This window comes from Mauremys reevesii, linkage group 1 (assembly GCF_016161935.1).
Source record: "Mauremys reevesii isolate NIE-2019 linkage group 1, ASM1616193v1, whole genome shotgun sequence".
Classification (NCBI taxonomy): domain Eukaryota; kingdom Metazoa; phylum Chordata; order Testudines; family Geoemydidae; genus Mauremys; species Mauremys reevesii.
Window position 1 is genome coordinate 13343029 of NC_052623.1, and position 18154 is coordinate 13361182.

At 50.2% G+C, this 18154-nt stretch overlaps 1 protein-coding gene across 1 annotated transcript in view; it reads right to left on the reverse strand.

Annotated features, from left to right (window-relative positions):
* Positions 1-8533: 8533 nt before the first annotated feature.
* Positions 8534-18154, reverse strand: part of CLPB (caseinolytic mitochondrial matrix peptidase chaperone subunit B) — a 137461-nt gene continuing 127840 nt past the window's right edge. The window contains exons 13-16 of the mRNA XM_039520746.1: positions 13483-13556; positions 10732-10851; positions 10038-10142; positions 8534-9439 (exon numbers count right to left, since the gene is read on the reverse strand). Coding sequence (XP_039376680.1) covers positions 9188-9439; positions 10038-10142; positions 10732-10851; positions 13483-13556 — 551 coding nt within the window. The 3' untranslated portion in view covers positions 8534-9187. The remainder of the gene's footprint in view (positions 9440-10037; positions 10143-10731; positions 10852-13482; positions 13557-18154) is intronic.

Sequence of the window (18154 nt, forward strand, 5' to 3'; positions counted from 1 at the left end):
ATCTTGTTGATTTCAGACCAATTCTCCAATTTGCCGAGGTGCTTTTGAATTAGAACCCTGTCCTCCAAAGGGCTGGCAACCCCTCCCAGCTTGGTGCCACCTGCAAATTTTATAAGAATCCTCTCTACTCCATTATCCAAGTCATTCATGAAAATATGGACAAGTACCAGACCCAGGACAGACCCTTGCAGGACCCCACTAAATACGTCCCCCTAGTTTGGCAGCAAACCATTGATAACTACTCCTTAAATACAGTCTTTCAAACTGTTATGCACCCACTTTCTAATAATTTAATCTAGACCACATTTCCCTGGTTTGCTTATGAGAAAGTCATGTGGGACTGTGACAAAAGCCTTGCTAAAATCAAGATATATCCTGTGTACTGCTTCCCCCATATCCCCTAGGCCAGTCAGTCTGTCAAGGAAGAAAATTCGGTTGGTTTGGTATGATTTGTTCTTGACAAGTCCATGGTGGCTTCCTTCTCACCCTGTTACCCTCTAGATCAGATGTGGGCAAACTACGGCCCGCGGGACCGTCCTGCCCGGCCCCTGAGCTCCCGGACGGGGAGCCTAGTCCCCGGCCACTCCCCCGCTGTCCCCCCTGCCCCGCAGCCATGCCACCGTGTGGGCTGAGCTCTGGCCCGCTGCTCCCGCTGGGCAGCGTGGGGAGCGCAGCTGGCTCTGGCCGGGTGTCGTGGCTGCGAGCTCCTGCTGCTGGTAAGGGGGCGGGGAGCAGGGGGGTACTGGGGGGAGTCAGGGAGGAGGGGATGGTTGGATGGAGCAGAGGTTCTGGGCGGGTGGTCAGGGGATGGGGAACAGGGAGGGTTGGGAATGAGAGTCCTGGGGGGTCTGTCAGGGGGCGGGGATGTGGATAGGAGTCGGGAGGACAGTCAAGGGAGAGGGAGGGTTAGATAAGGGGGTGGGATCCTGGGGGGCAGGTAGGGGCTGGGGGTCCTGGGAGGGGGTGGTCAGGGGATGAGGAGCAGAGGGTGGTTGGATAGGGGGTGGGAGTCCTGGGGAGGCTGTCAGGGGGTGGGGGTGTGGTTAGGGGTTGGGGCAGTCAGAGAACAGGGAGCTGGGTGGTTGGATGGTGGGCGTGGGTCCCGGGAGGGGGAGGTCAGGGGTTCTGAGGGGGCAGTCAGGGGGCGGGAAGTGGGAGGGGGTGGATAGGGGGCGGGGGCCGGGCTGTTTGGGGGGGCCCAGCCTTCCCTACCCGGCCCTCCATACAGTTTCGCAACCCCGATGTGGCCCTCAGGCCAAAAAGTTTGGCTTACACATTGGTTGTTTAATAATTTGTTCCAGTATCTTTCCTGGTATCAGACATTAGGGCTGACTGGTCTATAATCCCCTGGGTCTTTCTCCCCTTTTTAAAGACAGGAACTAGGTTTACCCTTCTCCAGTCCTCTGGGACCTTGCCCGGCTTCCGTGAGTTCTCAGATAATTGCTAATGATTCCAAGACTACTTCAGCAAGTTCCTTACGTACCCTACGATGCATTTCATCAGGCCAATCTGCCAATCTGAACACATCTAACTTCCCTAAATATTCTTTAGCCTGTTCTTTCCCTGTTCTGGCTTGTGTTCCTTCCCCCTGGTTGTTAACATTGCGGTACGTAGCTGGTCACAATTTATCTTTTTAGTGAAGACCTAAGCAAAATAGGCATTGAACATCTCCACCTTCTTGAAGTCATGTTATTCGCTCTCCTTCCCCACTGAGTAGAGGACCTGCACTTCCAGCAGTCCAGAGGATAGTGCCCAGATACCACGATAATGGGAGGTTTAGAAATACTTAGGGAGACAGCGCTCCCCCTCTTCCCCCATGATGCACCATAAATGAGAAGTTCATTGGCTTGAGCTAACACAGGGGAAGTGCAAGCCACCCAAATGCATGATGCAGGGGGAGAGCCCCAGCTCTTCAGAGAGACCACTGGGGGATTTCTCCTTTCTACAGGAGCCCTCGGGGGTGGAAAGGCTTCCAGAGTGTCCGAGCACAGAGGCACTGGCAGAGCTGGAGCGTGAGGGCACCTTCTCTCCTTTGCCTAAGTTCCAGCTGGTGGGGAAGATGGAGGCTGCATTAGCTTCCGAACGTCCACATGGGGCCCACCAGGACACCTGTGGGGAGCAGGGCCGGTGATTAAAGAGAAAGAGTGAAAGGCTCAATGGGGGCAGGGCAACATTTTTTTATGCCCAAGAATATTTTGGGGGAGATGCACAAGGGGAGACAAATATACAGAGTCCAGAAGGGCCCCAGCCCAAGGGTGAGGATACTATCACCTATCTTCAGCGTGGGAGGTATCAGTGAGGGAATGATTGGCCGAAGTTAAAGGAGGAAAGGATCAGGCTGAGACATTAGCAAAAAGCAAGAGTCAGAGACTGGGCTGTAGGGAGTCATGCCTAATGGTTAGAGCCGAAGTCGGTAGTCAGGAATAGGAGCCCAGGGTCAGATCCTAACTTGCAGAACTGAGGGTCAGGGCCAGGTAGGGTGACCAGACAGCAGGTGTAAAAAATCAGGATGGGGGTGGGGGGTAATAGGTGGCTATATAAGAAAAAGCCCCCAAAATCGGGAATGTCCCTATAAAATCGGGACATCTGGTCTCCCTAGAGCCAGGTACCTGGCATAAGGCAAGGCAGGAGCAGGGCTGGAATAAGGCAGGAGCTATGAGCAAATGCTTTGATCAGCCACTCAGCTGCTTCTACTGGGATCCAGGGTTTAAGAGCCAGTCTGCTGACCCGTCCAAGCAGTCAGGTGGGGTAGCCAATCAGGCAGCCCACTACGAGCCAGTGGTGCCCATTAGGTTGTTCGGAGATTGGCTCCGCTGGCGGCCCTGAGTCCTGACAGGAAGGAAAAGCAGCCGGTGGGACAGACTGCCCACAGGGCGCCATCGCTGCAGATTCAGGGGGGAGACGTTAGGAGCCAGGGATCAGGCTGGGCAGCGTGCTCCTTCCCAACCCCGTTATCTCAGCTCGTAGGGTTTTCACCTTCTGCTTCCAGACTGTTTCTAAAGAGCGCACAACAGTCTTGCCAACCCCAAGCAACCAAATCTCCCTTATCGGGCTGCCCCAAATTAGGAGACCAGTTTACAAATCTGCCCCCGCAGTTAATTCATCAAGGGAGCTCTGTCTGTCTGCTTGGGGCAGTAGTCTTGCCTGCACACAAGCCTCAGCAATATTCCCCTGCCCGCGAAAGATGAAAGACAGAAGAGTACTGGTAAAGGTGACCTACCAAGGAAAAACCATTCAGGTTTGTAACCTTATCTGCATCTTTAGGAGGGATACAGAAGTTCTGAGAGGGTTTCCCCCCGGCTTGGTTTATCTTAGACACATCAGAAGTGTCCGATTGTCTTCCCTGGGTTTGTTGGAGGTCTCCTTGGATGCCTCGGAGATGTGAACAGAGTGATTCCCCAGCCTTCCACTGATGGCACAGAGGGGTTGAATCTGGAACTCGCAGACATTTCCTCTCACATGGAGGCAATGCAAAAAAGGCATCCACAATGTGAAAATCTGCTATCCCTGCTGCAGCGTATATCGACACGGCACCTTCAACCTTTAGTAGTGGAAGGGAAATAGCAGGGCCGCCCGAGGGGGGCAAGTGGGGAAATTTGCCCCTGGAGCGGGGTCCTTCACTCGCTCCAGGGGCCCCGGAAAACTCTTGTGGGGCTGGGCCCCCCGGAGCTTCTTCCGCTCCAGGTTCTCAGGGGCGGGGGGTCCTTTTGCTCTGGGGCGGAAGGACCCCCCGCCACCGAATTACCGCCGAAGTGGGACCCGCCGCCGAAGTGCCCAGTCTTCGGCGGTAATTCAGCAGCAGGGGACCCCCGCCGCGGGTCTTCAGGGCACTTCGGCAGTGGGTCCCGGAGCGGAAGGACCCCCCACTGCCGAATTACCACCGAAGCGGGGGCCCCCACTGCTGAAGACCCCAGGCCCCCTGAATCCTCTGGGTGGCCCTGAGAAATAGTGCTGGAGAGAGGTTGTGTTTATTCTGGAACGTCTGAGAGATGCGGAGGAAGCAAATCCAGACTGTTCTATGGATAGGCCCGGCTTGACGCAGCCCTGGCTGGGATGATTTAGTTGGGGATTGATTCTGCTTTGAGCAGGGGGTTGGACTAGACACCTCCTGAGGTCCCTTCCAGCCCTGATATTCTATGATTCTCTGACACTCCTGCAGTCTAGCATGGGTATGTGAATGTATACTCCAGCCACCCATTCACGGACCCCGCCTAACATCCAGCGCTCCATTCTCCAGCTGGCCTCCTTGCTACTGACTTTGGATTATTCTAACAGTTCATGTGCCATCCAAGCTGTGCAGTTAATCAGACTCTTTCCAGGGCAATAGCACGTAGATAGGGGCCTTCACTCTTATTCCACTGCACTCGCTTAGGGCAAGAATTAACTCAGACAGGTGATTAAAATAGCAGTTTTTTCATTTTGATCCTAATAAATGGCAGGTAAGTAGATTTTCTGCCTGGGATAGTGCATTTTGATAAGCATCTAGCCACACACACACACACACACACACACAAAATTTTCACATTGAGGTGGCTCCTAAATCAATATTTAGGCCACTAAATACATGGCCTGATTTTCAGTAGTGAAACCTGCACATTTTATTGGCTTCAACCCACTTGATGTTTAGGCCACTAATGTTTAGGGCTTAAATGTAGATTGAGGAGCCTAACTTTAGGCACTGAGGTTTGAAAATTGTAGTGATAGATACATGCAGCGGGGGTGCAGCCAGGCTGGTCCCAGGATATTAGAGACCCAAAGTGGATGAGATGGTCTCTTTTTATTGGATCAACTTCTGTTGGTGAGAGAGAGAAGCTTTCGAGCTTACGCAGAACTTGGTGAAGAAAGCTCCTCTCTCTCACCAACAGAAGTTGGCCCACCTTGTCTCACACACACAATTACGATCACAGACACGAACCAGTGAGTAAAAGGATAACCCCCCTAACCCGCATGGTGCTTGGTGGCCGATATTCCCGTCTTTGCTGGGTAGTGGGAGGTCTGGCCTGACTAAGTGGGAGGGCTGGCTGGGTTTTCCCTTTTACAATGGTAATGTCTCTCTAGCAGCACACCCCAGGGATACATATGTATGGCCCAGCTCACCAGGAATGTCAGCAGCCAAACCGCAGCTCCCTTCCCTTTCACTCCAGTCCCTTGAGACACATTTTTCACATTTCTCTAACTAGGGTCTTTTCTTCTTTAGCCCCAGCTGACATGCCCAACATTGCAGGTGGCATGAGGCAGCCCGCGCGGCCTCAGCTGCAGCTAGCCTGGGAGTGCTCCCCCGTCACAGACAGGCCCTGCAAAGCGCGGGGTAAGATGCAACCAGAAATCCCCACTGATGGGAGCCCTTGGTTATGATTTGAAACAGGACGCGAGCACAAGCTGATAGGGGGACCTTTGTAAAGCAAGCCCCCGTGGATAGATTTATGGGCAGCACCGAAAGGTGATTTGCAAAGGGGAAAATAGATTTGTTTGTGGTTTTGTGGTGAATAAAGCCCGCCCCCCTCCCCAAGAGTATATTTTCCCCTGTTGTAGCTTAGAAATGTCAAACCTTGTCTTCTCAGTTTCTGTTGGAGGACTCAAGATGTGGCTTGGGTGCTTTCTCAAACCCCAGCAGAAGGGATCCTTCACAACAGAGAACTCTGCTTCCAAGTATTTAAACAGGCAGGCCCGGCTCCAGGGGTTTTGCTGCCCCAAGCGGCGCCAAAAAAAAAAAAAAAGTCGCCATCGGCGGCAGCTCCACCGCGTCGCTTTCTTCTTTGGCGGCAATTCGGCGGCAGGCCCTTCCCTCCGAGAGGGACCTGCCCCTTCCCCTTGGCTGCCCCAAGCACCTGCTTGCTGGGCTGGTGCCTGGAGCCGGCCCTGGGAACAGGTATTAAGAGAAACAGAAATAGAAGTAACAAAACCCAAATCAAATCACAGCCCCGCTCACCGGGCTCCGTTTCCGTGGCACATCAAACATGGTAAACTCCCACTTCTCCAGCCATCTAGACAGTCTTCCAGCACAGAGGAGACTTGACTTTCTAAGCTTAGGAACTGGGTTTTTTTTAAGGTGAGGGGGAGCCAACAAAACCCCAAGATCTTTGCACTCTTTCTTTTCTGTCAGAAAAATGCAAGCAAGGGCCCAGTCCCAATGTGATTTTCCTTTGCATGTCACCTTCAGAAACATTTAAGGGCCAAATTCTGCTCTCAGGTGCCCCCTGCCATCCCACCAAGTCTGATCCCCACTGCCTTACACCAGTCTGAGGGCAGCCGAACACCAGGGGGGTAATTGTTCAGTGAATAGGAGGGATAGCTCCGTGGTTTGAGCATTAGCTTCCTAAACTCAGGGTTGTGAGTTCAATCCTTGAGGGCGTGATTTGGGGCAAAAATCTGTCTGGGGCTTGGTCCTGCTTTGAGCAGGGGGTTGGACTAGATACCTCCTGAGGTCCCTTGCAACCCTGAGATTCTATGATACAAGGGGGGTAATTAGAGGAAGACAAAAAGAACAGTAGGTCTTTCCCACCCCAGCTCCAGGACTCTATTATTCAAGGATTACACATCGCCCTAAGTGAATACTGTGTGTTTACCACAATGGGCGACTGTGGCCCATTGGTCTGATCTATCAGCTTCAGCAGTGATGTCTCAGTCTCTCCCAGCCTTGTTTTTCACAGCTGCTTCAGGATGCCCCTGCAAAGTAGACCCTCGCTTTATAAGCGCTAAGTATTCTTACTTTGGCTATTTCTGTTCACCAGGAGAGGCTGACAAGACTCCTGTGTTTTATCCTTGGCTCTCCTGCTGGCTCCCTGTGGGTACGGCTGCACAGCTCACAGCAGCGAGCCTCCCAGCAGGGGCTGACCGACGTGGACTTTCCCTCCGACGTCACGTTTTCTAGACCTTTAATCATTTTTGATGCTCTTCTCTGGACTTCCTCCAGTTTGTCCACCTCTTTCCTGTAATGTGGTGCCCAGAATTGGACACAATACTCCAGCTGAGGCCAAATCAGGATGGGAGTGGAGCAGCCATTACTTCTTGTGTCCTGCTTACAACACTCCTGCTAATACATTGATTACAGGCTCTCTCCCCAAGTTACCCAGTGATGTGGCTGGTTTCCTATAGCGCTGGACCACCCTGAATTCTGATTCAGCTGCACTTTTGAAATCAACCTAAAGTTGAACGCCATCATTTGGTGCTGCCTTCTGCCTATCTTGCACCCCAGGGCTGCAGCGTCTCTTAGCACTGGATATACAGACGTTTTGGCTTATTTTAAATTCAGCTTTTTAAGGCCCAGATCTATTTTATTCCAGGTATTTATGTGGCCTCCATTACTGTGGTACCCAGGTGCCTTGCATTTATTCTCGCAACACCCCTGTGAGGAAAGGACGTGGGGAACTACAGATGGGAAACTGAGGCACACAGAGATTAAGGAACTTGTCCAAGGTCACTCAAGAGTTGGCAGAGCAGGGAGTTGCATTCAGCATTCCCAAGTCCTAGGCCTTAATCACTGGACCACCCCTCTCTATTCAGATTCTTATATTGCTCCTGTCCCTGTGGTATCTATGTCTATTTGAGACACCTGGTCTGTTATTCCTTGGACTCCTGTTGAAATCGATGAGGTTTGGGCTCCAAGTCATTTACTTGAAGGGCTTTTCTTCAGCTTTGCTTTCATTTTATATTCATAATAATGACCTATCGTTACACAGCATCTTTCACCTGGGAGGATCCCAGAGTTTTACAGACAGTGGAAATACCAGAAAGGGGTCATTCACCCACCACTGACCCACAGCCCGATTATAACAGCAGCTGGTTTTAGGAGAGGCTCTGCAGAACTCTGTATCCTATTGGATTCTGCAGCTAACCCCCGATTCTTGCAAAAAGTGCAACAGGATCTTTGAGCACACGACTGTTTTCCTTCTCTGAAGCCAGGAGTAAGTACTCGTGAAGTGTTCAGTGGGGCTCATGCTACAGACACCAAACCAAACAAAATGACTGCGTTGATTTGAATGCACAGAAGTGAGAGACTGCTAGGTTTGCAACCAAGGGCATCCGGCACGCAAATGGTTCAGTTAGTGCAGCAATGGTGAGATCTCTAACGAGTTAAACCTGCAGAGGGAGGACCTTACAATCGCTCAGGGAACAAATCCAATTTTTACTTGTAACAGACAATGCATCTTTCAATTTGTCTGGCCTGGGGAACTTTGCTCTGACATCGCAGACAGCTAAGACGTTTAGGTTAACCCTGAAATATTGAATATTTGCCAGAAAGTGGACCTGCAGAGCAGAGACCATCTAGCCAGCAGCAGAGAGATGGAAGCGTGAGGAACAGCATCAGCATTCAGTGACTGGGATTATACCATGATCTCACCAGGCCAGGACTGAAAGATGGAAACTCGTCTCTATTATTCATGGTTCCCAATTGAGAGCCGGCAAGGGAGGGGTTTCACAGACAGGTATCCACCATTACACCACTTTCTCCTGTCCATAAGGGAGGGGAAATCCCCATTTCCTTCTTACCAATCGCAATCCCTCCACCCTTGTTAGGAAGCAGAATGCCATATGAAGATTTTGAATTTTATTGAAATAAATTAAAGGATGTGTCTGAAGCCCATGGGGCCGGGGGACACACGGGGACTGTGAAAACCAAGCCGCCACACAGCTAACCATCTGACATGGCTCCTCTCAGCTGCAAAGCCATCCCCGCACATTCTGCAGTCAGCTGTGCATACACCCCTGTTCTCTCCAGAAATCCTTACCGGAGCCAGACTCGCTACAGCTGGTCTGACTTGGAATGTGCCTTTGAAAACCCCTATGTACTTCCTCTGACTTGAAGAGTTTCCACACTGCAATATATCCACCCCCTCTCCACATCCTTCAGGTAAACCGAATGGCAGCACGGCGTGTCACTGGGACAGTGGCTAGGGTTCTTGCCTGCGATGGAGGTGTCCGACCCTGACGCAGTGCAGACACAGGAGAGTTAGCCTATGGTCTCTCCTGCCTAGGAGAGTCAATAACAAAACCAAGAGTGCATCACCTTCCAGAACCCCACCCTCCAGTTCCGGGGGCTGGGATCCACCACCATTGTCCTTACTCACTGATGGGCCATTTTGCAAATTCCGTATCTCGTGGTTATTTTATTCATGACCAGTACAACCGGAAGCGTGCCGGCGTGGGCCGCTTTGGCTGAGTGTGGTGTGCGAGGCGTTCCCTGTGGCTATAACATAAAGGAGATTTCGTCAGGGCTCACGGGAGCCTGGATGTCCAGTTTTCGGCTTTTGCTGTCCTTCTCGACTATCTCCAGCCGCAGCGTCGGGGCCTTCCTCTCCTCCTCCTCAGGGGAGGAGCTGTCCTTGGTTTTCAGCAGCTGTTTGTCCGAATCGTCCACCGTGATTCGCAAGGTGCAGCCTCTTGGCAGAAGGTCCTGCTCATAGGCGGCAGCTAATTGGTTCACAACACGACGCTCCACCTGCGGGAAGGAAAACACCCGCCATTAGCAAATCTTCTGCCCTCTTAGATCGGCCTGGTAGGGAACAACCTGGCATCTGCAGGGGACACAGCGGATTACATCTAATGGGTCTCTTTCATCTCTAACTCCTAGGATCAGGGCCAACCACCACTGGCCGGGCTGGAGTTGGGGGAAGTGAACATGCACTGCTTTGTTGGGTGAATGCAGTATGCACCCTGAACGCCAAATGGCTCCAGCTGCTTCTGAACCCCTTATGCCTGGAACCCTTCAATCGAGTAATCTCCTTGTGACTTTAACGGGTGTCAGAGCAGAAACAAACGCAAGACCAAGAGAGAGGTGTGTATCTGTGTGTTTTCAAAACTATCAGTCACTATTTTCTCTCCCTCAGACTCATGGTCACCGAAGGAGCTTCTCTTCACAGGAAAGATACAAACGATAACCCCAGCGAAGAGTTTCCTGCCTCTCTCCAGCCGTTCCCAAGCAGATCGCCTGTAACACACGTGGCCTGTCCAGAACGCGGGCTGGTGTGCAAGGGGAAGTCTGCGCTGCTGGGTGCAGAATGCAGATGGACAGGGCAAGGTAGCACATCATGCCTTACCTCGTGTTTAATAGACCGGGCGCCATAGTGCAGATTGTAGCCGTCTGCCAGCACATCCATCACCTCCCTGTCCCACACCAAAGTGATGTTGTGTCTCACTTTGGCCTGCAGGATGAGAAAGGGAGAGCATGTTAACGAACTGTCCAGTTGGCTCCAGCTACTCTCCTGCTCCAGGACATGATTATCTGGAGGCCAAGGCCACACTGAGCATGGCATGGAGGGATGGTGAGGTTACCACCCAGCCAGAGCTCTGGTGAGACAAAACTGAAATTGTATAACATGGGCTGTGGGTCATGGGGGTCTTCCTGGCCTGGAGGGTCCTGAGCCGCACAGGTGTATAATGTAACTACCCAGGTACCCTGCTCTCATTTGACGATCGAGCTAAAAATGCGTAACACATACTCCACACCCACACCCCCAGAATCCCCCACCCACAAGCCCCTGCAACTCAGCTCCATGTGCAAGCAGAGCAGCAAGTGACTCTGATAAGATCCAAGAAGCGCATGATGCTTTAGGGAACCCACGCTGCTCTGCTCCAGCGTGGCAAGGAGGAGAGAGGGGTCATGCCTGTGAACTAGTCCACACTGGCACAAGAAAGTTATAGGACGAAAGTCTGGTTAGGGCCCCCGGCTGCGTAGGGATTAAGGGGAAGGTGAACCCCAAAGCAATACATTCAGCAATGGTCTGGTTTTACCCTCTTAGCCCAAAAGCTCAGCTCCTTGCTGACGAGCTGGATCAGCTCCGAGTGACAGAAGGGGAGAAAATAAACGATCTCGTTGATCCTTCCCAGAAACTCATCTCTTCGGAAGTGAGCCTGCCGAGGAGAAAGGGCAAAGATCAGCAGCAGCAGGCTGGAAATCCAAGCCGCAGGCCACTCTGGATAGCCACTGGCACTAGAAGAGGAGATCCCCAGGAAATCACGCCTGCCTCCAGACTGCTCTTCACACTGCCTCCCACAACACAACATGTGGCTAATAACCATTGCGCCAAGTGCATGCACCAGGAATGCCAGATCCCCACCATCGAGAGCCTCTCACGCACTGATGCTTGGGTGCTAAGGGGAGGGATTCATAGGTCTAGAAGCAGCACAGGAAGGGACTGAAAATCTCCATGTTCTGAGTTCGGCTCCGACACTCACTTGTATCATTGTGCAAGTCACCTAGGCCCCATTTTTCAAAGTGCCCCCTGATTTTGGGTGCCTGTGTTTCTGAGAGTCTGATCTGAGACTCCTGCACCACAGCTCCTGCTAATGCTTTGAGCAGGGGGTTGGACTAGATGACCTCCAGAGGTCCCTTCCAACCCTGACATTCTATGATTCTATGAAAACTGTGGGTGCTTTGAACCTCAAGCTCTGAGCATCTCAAGACGGGTGCCTAAAAATGCAGGCACTCAAAATTAGAGGCGGCTTTGATCTCATTTTCTCCAGCTTTAAACAAATATTGCTCTACCTGACGTGTGGGTTGTGAAGGTGCCTTCGGGTTTGTACAGTGCTCTGAAGATGTAACACCCCATGCCATCGTTAAGTGTTGTTATTAATAGCAGATTTATGTGGCACAGAGCTGGGCAGCTGCCTACAACCAGTGAAACTTCCAGTGCCTGCTAGGTGCTGTGGGAAATGGTCTCTCTTCAAAACTAGACAGAAGCACTGAAGAATCCGCTTTTGGGAATGATCCTGTGCTGTCTGGGAATAGTGAAATGGACTCTTCTCTCATCTCTAACTTCTATGATACTCTGGTCAGCAAGAGGTGATTTGATTCCACGTCTGCACAAGGAACGTGCCATCTGCAGTGAAGGCAAAGCTCCTTGTTTGTGTTGGAAGGGCAAGTCCGGCAGCACGCAGAGCTGCCTTAGAAACTTCTTAAAGAAGCGTAAGAGCAAAAGAACAGAAGCTGAGCTCCAGAATTTGTCATTCTGACACATTACATGTGTTTTTTATATATATATATTTGGAACATGTCAATTCTGTGCACGGCCCTTACGTTGGTGATTGAATACTGGGCTGTAATTCAATTGGGAGTTCTGCTGCCATCCATTAACCGGCTCACATACACTCACTGCTTGTGGCAGCAGCAGAACCTCCTCCACCGACGAGTTAACCCCTCAGCACCAGGAGCTATGTGTGTGTGCGCACGCGTGAGACACTATGTCTGAACATGTGGGTGTGACACCACATGATGGAGGGTAACATTACTGCTATTTTTTCGTGGCATTGGGCGTGGGGCTCAGCTCCCCAATTTGGCCTTGTCCATACTGGGAACAGAACCACACTGGCTTAAAGGCAGTTGTTGGTAGCGGGGCTCTAACAGGCTTTCCTGACGAGTGAGGATGGGGGTTATTTGCCGTAGCCCTGTGTATAAAACCACGCAATGTTGGTTAGTTGGATTGGGGCGGGGTGCCCATTATCCACTGCATCAAGCTTAAATGTAAAGGCTCCTCTGGCTTACATCACTGATCTGGTCTCTTATCACTTCTCCCCTTTTGCCAGTGATGCCACATGCCCCCATTTGTCCTCTCCTACCATGATCATCTCAGTGCCTTCCCCATGCCTCCCTCCATGCCTGGAACACCTTCTCTGTACCAGCAGGCCTAGCCTCCCATCTCCCTTCACTCACAGCCCTCCAGACTCAGACCCGCACCTGCAGTGCCCACAAGAACTGAGTCAAGGGCACTATGAATAATCAGAGCTCCTTGCCATTCACTCTTGGGGGCCTTTCACAGTGGGCCAGGGAGGCTTGGGTAGTGGGAGAGCTTTTGTGTTCCTGCTCCACAGACTGGCGGAAATGAGACAAGTCAGAGAACCCGGGGGAACCTGCCAGTGGCTTTCTTCTGGCCAACCCAGCAGCAACACTGAAGCCATCTTTGGAGGAGGCCACTGTGAGCACATGCCTTCCCTGACTGGCTCCTGCATGCCACATAAAGCCCAAGCTCACCCTCTCCCTGAGGCCTGGCTGTATTGAAATGGGAGTGGATGATAAGATCATTGCCCCAGGCCTGGCTGCTTCCTGCCTCCCCACGGTCCATTCCGCACCCTAGATCCCGCTTCAGCCAAAGCCCTCCCCAAAGCTCACTCCCGCTGTGTTGTTACAAGGAGCGTGACTCTGGGCTGTTCCAGGGACCAGTGCAGTCATGGTGTAACTTAGGCAGCCCAGCCCAGTCTCAGCTGCCTATGGGCAGCAGCGCCACCCAGAATCTCCATGGCATTATATGCTTTTCTGGTCCCCTCACTCTGCTGCAGCAGCACAGAGGCCAGGCCAGGCCAGGATTGGGATGAGGGAGAATCCCAAGTTAGTCCTTCCCCTGCCAGGCTGCCCGCTGGACTGTAAGTTGTCAAGGCAGAGGCTGCACACCTAGCACATTTCTGGGTGATCGAAAATAAACAGCGACAACGGCCCAGGGATGAAAATCTAGGATATCTGAAACAGGTAATAAATAAAACTCTCTGTACCTTTAAGATTGGGCGAATAACGTTCTCCTTGAATTGCTTCGAGATGGTTATCTTGTCAGTTATCTGGACATCATCTAAAAGGAGACAAAGTCACAGAGTATAAATGTCTAAGGCAGGGCACAGGATGCGCCTCGTGTCTCACTGACCCCAGGAAGAGCGAAAGGACACGACACTTTGCACAGGAGTGAGGAAATGGGCAGGAACAGAAGCCTGAGGCTTACGGGAGACTCTGGAAAAGAGACCCAGGAAGTCCTCATACAGGCCTGGCATGCACTGCCACAAGAGCCGCACAGGTACTATTGCCTTTGTGCATGCCATGACCGTCACTTGCGATCAAAGCCCACCGGCTTCTCAAGAAAAAGCAGGTTAAAGAATTAGCACACATGGGAGGACGCTTGTCTTTGTACCCCCACTGACCTTCTACTCCACGGGAACCATTGTGCCTGTCAAATATACGAGAGCAAATGGCCTCACTATGACTGGGGTGCACGGAGATCTCATAGCCCATGGACCCACCCTGTGCCAGCTGCATATACCAGAGGGGACACAGCTCACTGATGATACTTACTGTGCATGGGACCGTCTGTACCTGCTCAGTACTTGCTCTCATAATCCCAGAGAGCTCTCAATTCATCTCCGTAAGGAGACCTCTTTGATAACAAAGGACCTGGCCTGGCCTCCATAGATTATCTATGGACTGTGGATCAAATGTCATGACCGATGCTGATTACATTACACACAAAGTACCCCGCCGTCTAGTGTTGTTATGCTTATGGCTGTCACACCTGATCAGTCAGACATACAGGCGTAGGCTCTCCACTAGTTTCTGAGCTCTGCATTTTTAAATCTCTTTAGCAAACAGTAGAACTTGCACTTAGCAATTAGCTGTTTATGGCTTAAAAAAATCTCTCTTCATTTCTCCCTCCCTCTGCAATTAGTTAGCTACATTATTTAATGCAGCAATTTTTGTTGAGCTATTGCTTGCGTGAAAGACACTATGGAGAGAATTTCTGAAACCATGCCAATGGTCAGCTCTTTGAAAGTCCCATCTTATACGCGCTAAGGGCTGGATCCTGAAAGCCTTACCCACCTGGCTAGTACCACTGGCATCCATTAGTCACGTAAAGCTATGGCAGGCAGGGCCCTAAAGAGGCATTGTTCTGCTGTAGATGTCTGGGGACAACTGAAGGTGTTGGTTTTTAGATGCAAATCTCCAAATGGTGCAGGCCCTTTGCGATCACCTTTTTCCCCATGTGATACCAGGGCAGCTGAGGTGCTGGAGCTAACCGAATCCTGGGTTAAATGGGAAGCGTTCTATGTGATGGCCCCTGAATTCTGGAATTTGCTCCCCTCCATTACTATGACAGAGCCCACATGTGTTGATGCACAGATGTTTTCCTGTTGGACAGCTCATTGGGTAGGAGTGGGTGAGCAGGGTTGGGGAGAGAATCAGGTTGAGTGGGATGGGAGGGTCTTTGGATACAGACCCAGGACCACTCTGTACTAAAATGTGATACATAAGCCGAGAGCTAGTGATAAAAGGGGGATTTTAAATACACAACAATTAATTTGGCATGGTGTTGTTCCACTGTGCAGGCCCTTTGTAAGCTGAAGGTTGAACAAAACAGAGCAAAGACGGTAACCTCGATGCACAGCTTCTCCACGTGTAACACGTGCTGCTTTCACAGACAGATGTAAAGATACTGCAGAAGCAGCTTTCTTCTATTTATCCAGGTGCTTACACTGAGCTCGTCCGCATAACATTCAAGCAGCTCTCAAAGCTGAGAACTCAACAAATTACAGGGCGGCAGATGAAAATCTACTGCAGCCAGATTTTAGAGTCCAAAATACATTTTGCAGCTTGTCATTCATTGCCGCTATCTCAGTAAATTGTACTAATCTCCCAGAAATTAAAATTCAATTCTTTCCTCATTTAGAAGGTGGCACTTGGCATTTTAAAATGTTATTCTTGAAAGTTGTAAATGTGCCTTGTTCTTTACCTATTTTGACTGAATATCAAAGGTTCTGTATAAAGTGAGTTCTGCCACCTACCACTCAAGATAAAAAATGCATGAGAGAGAGCAAGAGAGCGAGAGAGAGAAGCTGAGAAACGTACGTGGCCAGCACTAAGAATTAAAGTTTTTGGTTTCATGAAAGTGAGAGTTGTGGGGTTGTTCAGATCACTCAGAACAAATTCTCAGCCATTTCCAGTGGGTTTCCTAGTTAGGTGAAGTTCTCATTGGAAGGACCATCTGCGAGGATGCTGTATGTGTGTGACAAGAGCAGTCACTTCTCCAGAAAGCTTAAGACACCAAAAAGAAACTAAACTCTTCTCACATAGATGGTTAAGCACCAAGAATAAACAACTGCTCCCCTAATTACCAGCCCACTATAAAGATGACAGTCATTACAGATGGCGTGCTGTAACTACTACCTATCATGCTGACCAATATTGTTCCATTGTACTCCCCCATTGGTCTGTCTGTGTTCATCCATTGTCTCTTGTCTTATGTTCAGATCGTCAGATCTTTAGGGCAGGGACCGTCCTTTTGTTCTGTGTTTGTACGGTGCCTGGCACAAGGGGAGCCTGGTCTGTGACTGGCATTCTTAGGTGCTATGATTATAAACAACTACTACTCAAGACCAGGAGCAGCGGAGGACTACGGTGTACATTTGAATTCTCAGCCATGGCCATTACTTACAAATATGGTTTATTTGAATTTTTAAAAGACACATCCTATCCATCACCCTCGGCTGACGTTCAGTAAGAGAAAACTACTTACCTGTAATTCTGCTTCTTTGAAGATCATCTCACAGGATCCTCTCTCTTGGGTCTGACGCTTCTGGCATGAATCAAGGTAAAACGTCTCTAGCTCAGAAGTTTTTGGAGCTCAGAAGCAAGAAAGGATAATGCAAAATCCCTGCTCTGTGCTTGTCAGACACCCATCCCCATCACAGACCCTAGAACCATCCAGCCAGTTCAAGAATTGTGTGGGAAGCAAGAGCACCTCAAAAACTAAGCCATCTGGAAATTGTACCACAAAAATGGACAAACAAAAACAATTTCTGTAATTTAAGAAAAGTTCTAAATAAAATATGGCCCCTCAAGAGCTGGGTCCTCAGCCTTCGAAGGGAGATGGGTGAGTAGACGAAGGGGAGTCCTCTGAGATGAGATCTTCCATGTGGCAGAATTACAGGTCAATAAAGCTACCATCTGTACAAGAGCCTCACTCTTGGAGCGGAAGGAATGTGAGGAATCCCGTGTCCAGTTCTGGTGTCCACAATTCAAGAAGGATGTTGATACATTGGAGAGGGGTCAGAGAGGAGCCACGAGAACGATTAAGGTTTAGAAAACATGCTTTATAGTGACGGACTCAAGGAGCTCAATCTATTTAGCTCAACAAAGAGAAGGTTAAGGGATGACTTGATTACAGTCTACATGGGGAACAAATATTTATTAGCAATTTAGCAGAGAAAGGTGTAACATGATCCAATAGCTGGACGTTGAAGTTAGACAAATTCAGACTGGAAATAAGGCGTAAATTGTTAATAGTGAGAGTAATTAACCACTGGAACAATTTACCAAGGGTCCTGGTGGATTTTCCATCACGGACAATTTTTAAACCAAGACTGGCTGTTTCTCTAAAAGATCTGCCCTGGGAATTATTTTGGGGAAGTTCTGTGATCTATGTTAAACAGGAGGTCAGACTGGATGATCCCTTCTGGTCTTGGAATCTCTGAAGAGGTCTCAACATAAAGGAACAGCGATAAGTCACGGCAACAGGCAGTGTTGAGAAGAAAGGCAAATGCCCAACAGATGAACAGGAAAGTTGGAAGGAGGGGTAAAATACCTCCCCCGAAAGCTGACTAAGAGGCATAGATGGTCAGAGCCCCAAGGATCTGCCCTTCACTAAGAAGACTTTACAAAACTAGCCAATTCCAATAACAGATACAATAAGAGAAAAAGAGTCAAGTTGTTGAGCCTGTGTAGCCACCTCTACTTCAATAACAGGCTCAATGAGACCATGAACCAGGACGCTTCTCCAGAAGCCAAATCTAAGCAACAGAACAGGGTCCTGGACTCAGTGACCTAGGAGGTTCCTTCCAGTCTTACGTTCCCAACTTCACAAAAGTACACAGGGAAGATCACGTGATGCCTTGCATGTCCTGTACTGCCTGAGGCCTGCAACCAAAGCTGCTCTGTCTCAGCTCACATGATCAACAGCATATGCCCTCTGCAGGTCCACAGCTCCCCTCAGGAAGAACTAGGCACCTGTTTAGAAGTGCCTATTGAGTTGGTGTCAAAGGAAACAAACAACTGGATGGACTTTCTAAGACCTTTAGTCTGCTCCTGGCAGAAGCTCCAGGAGTTTTTAACACTGAGCTTGGGCAGAAGGACCTCAATGGGATGAGCATGTGGCTGTGGAACAAATACTGGCAGGAAGATTGGTTCATGAAGGTAGAATTCCGTCGCCATCTTAGGAAGGACGGTGGGAGGAGTCCACAACCCCACCTTAACCTCTGCAGAATCTGGTGTAAGGGGGATCAGTTTGAAGCACATTCACTCAATGAGCTGAAGTTGCTGCACCAGGAAAATTACTTTCCCCTTAACAACTTGATCTCATGGGTACCAAGTAGCTCAAAGGCTTTGTCCATATGACAAACCATCCCA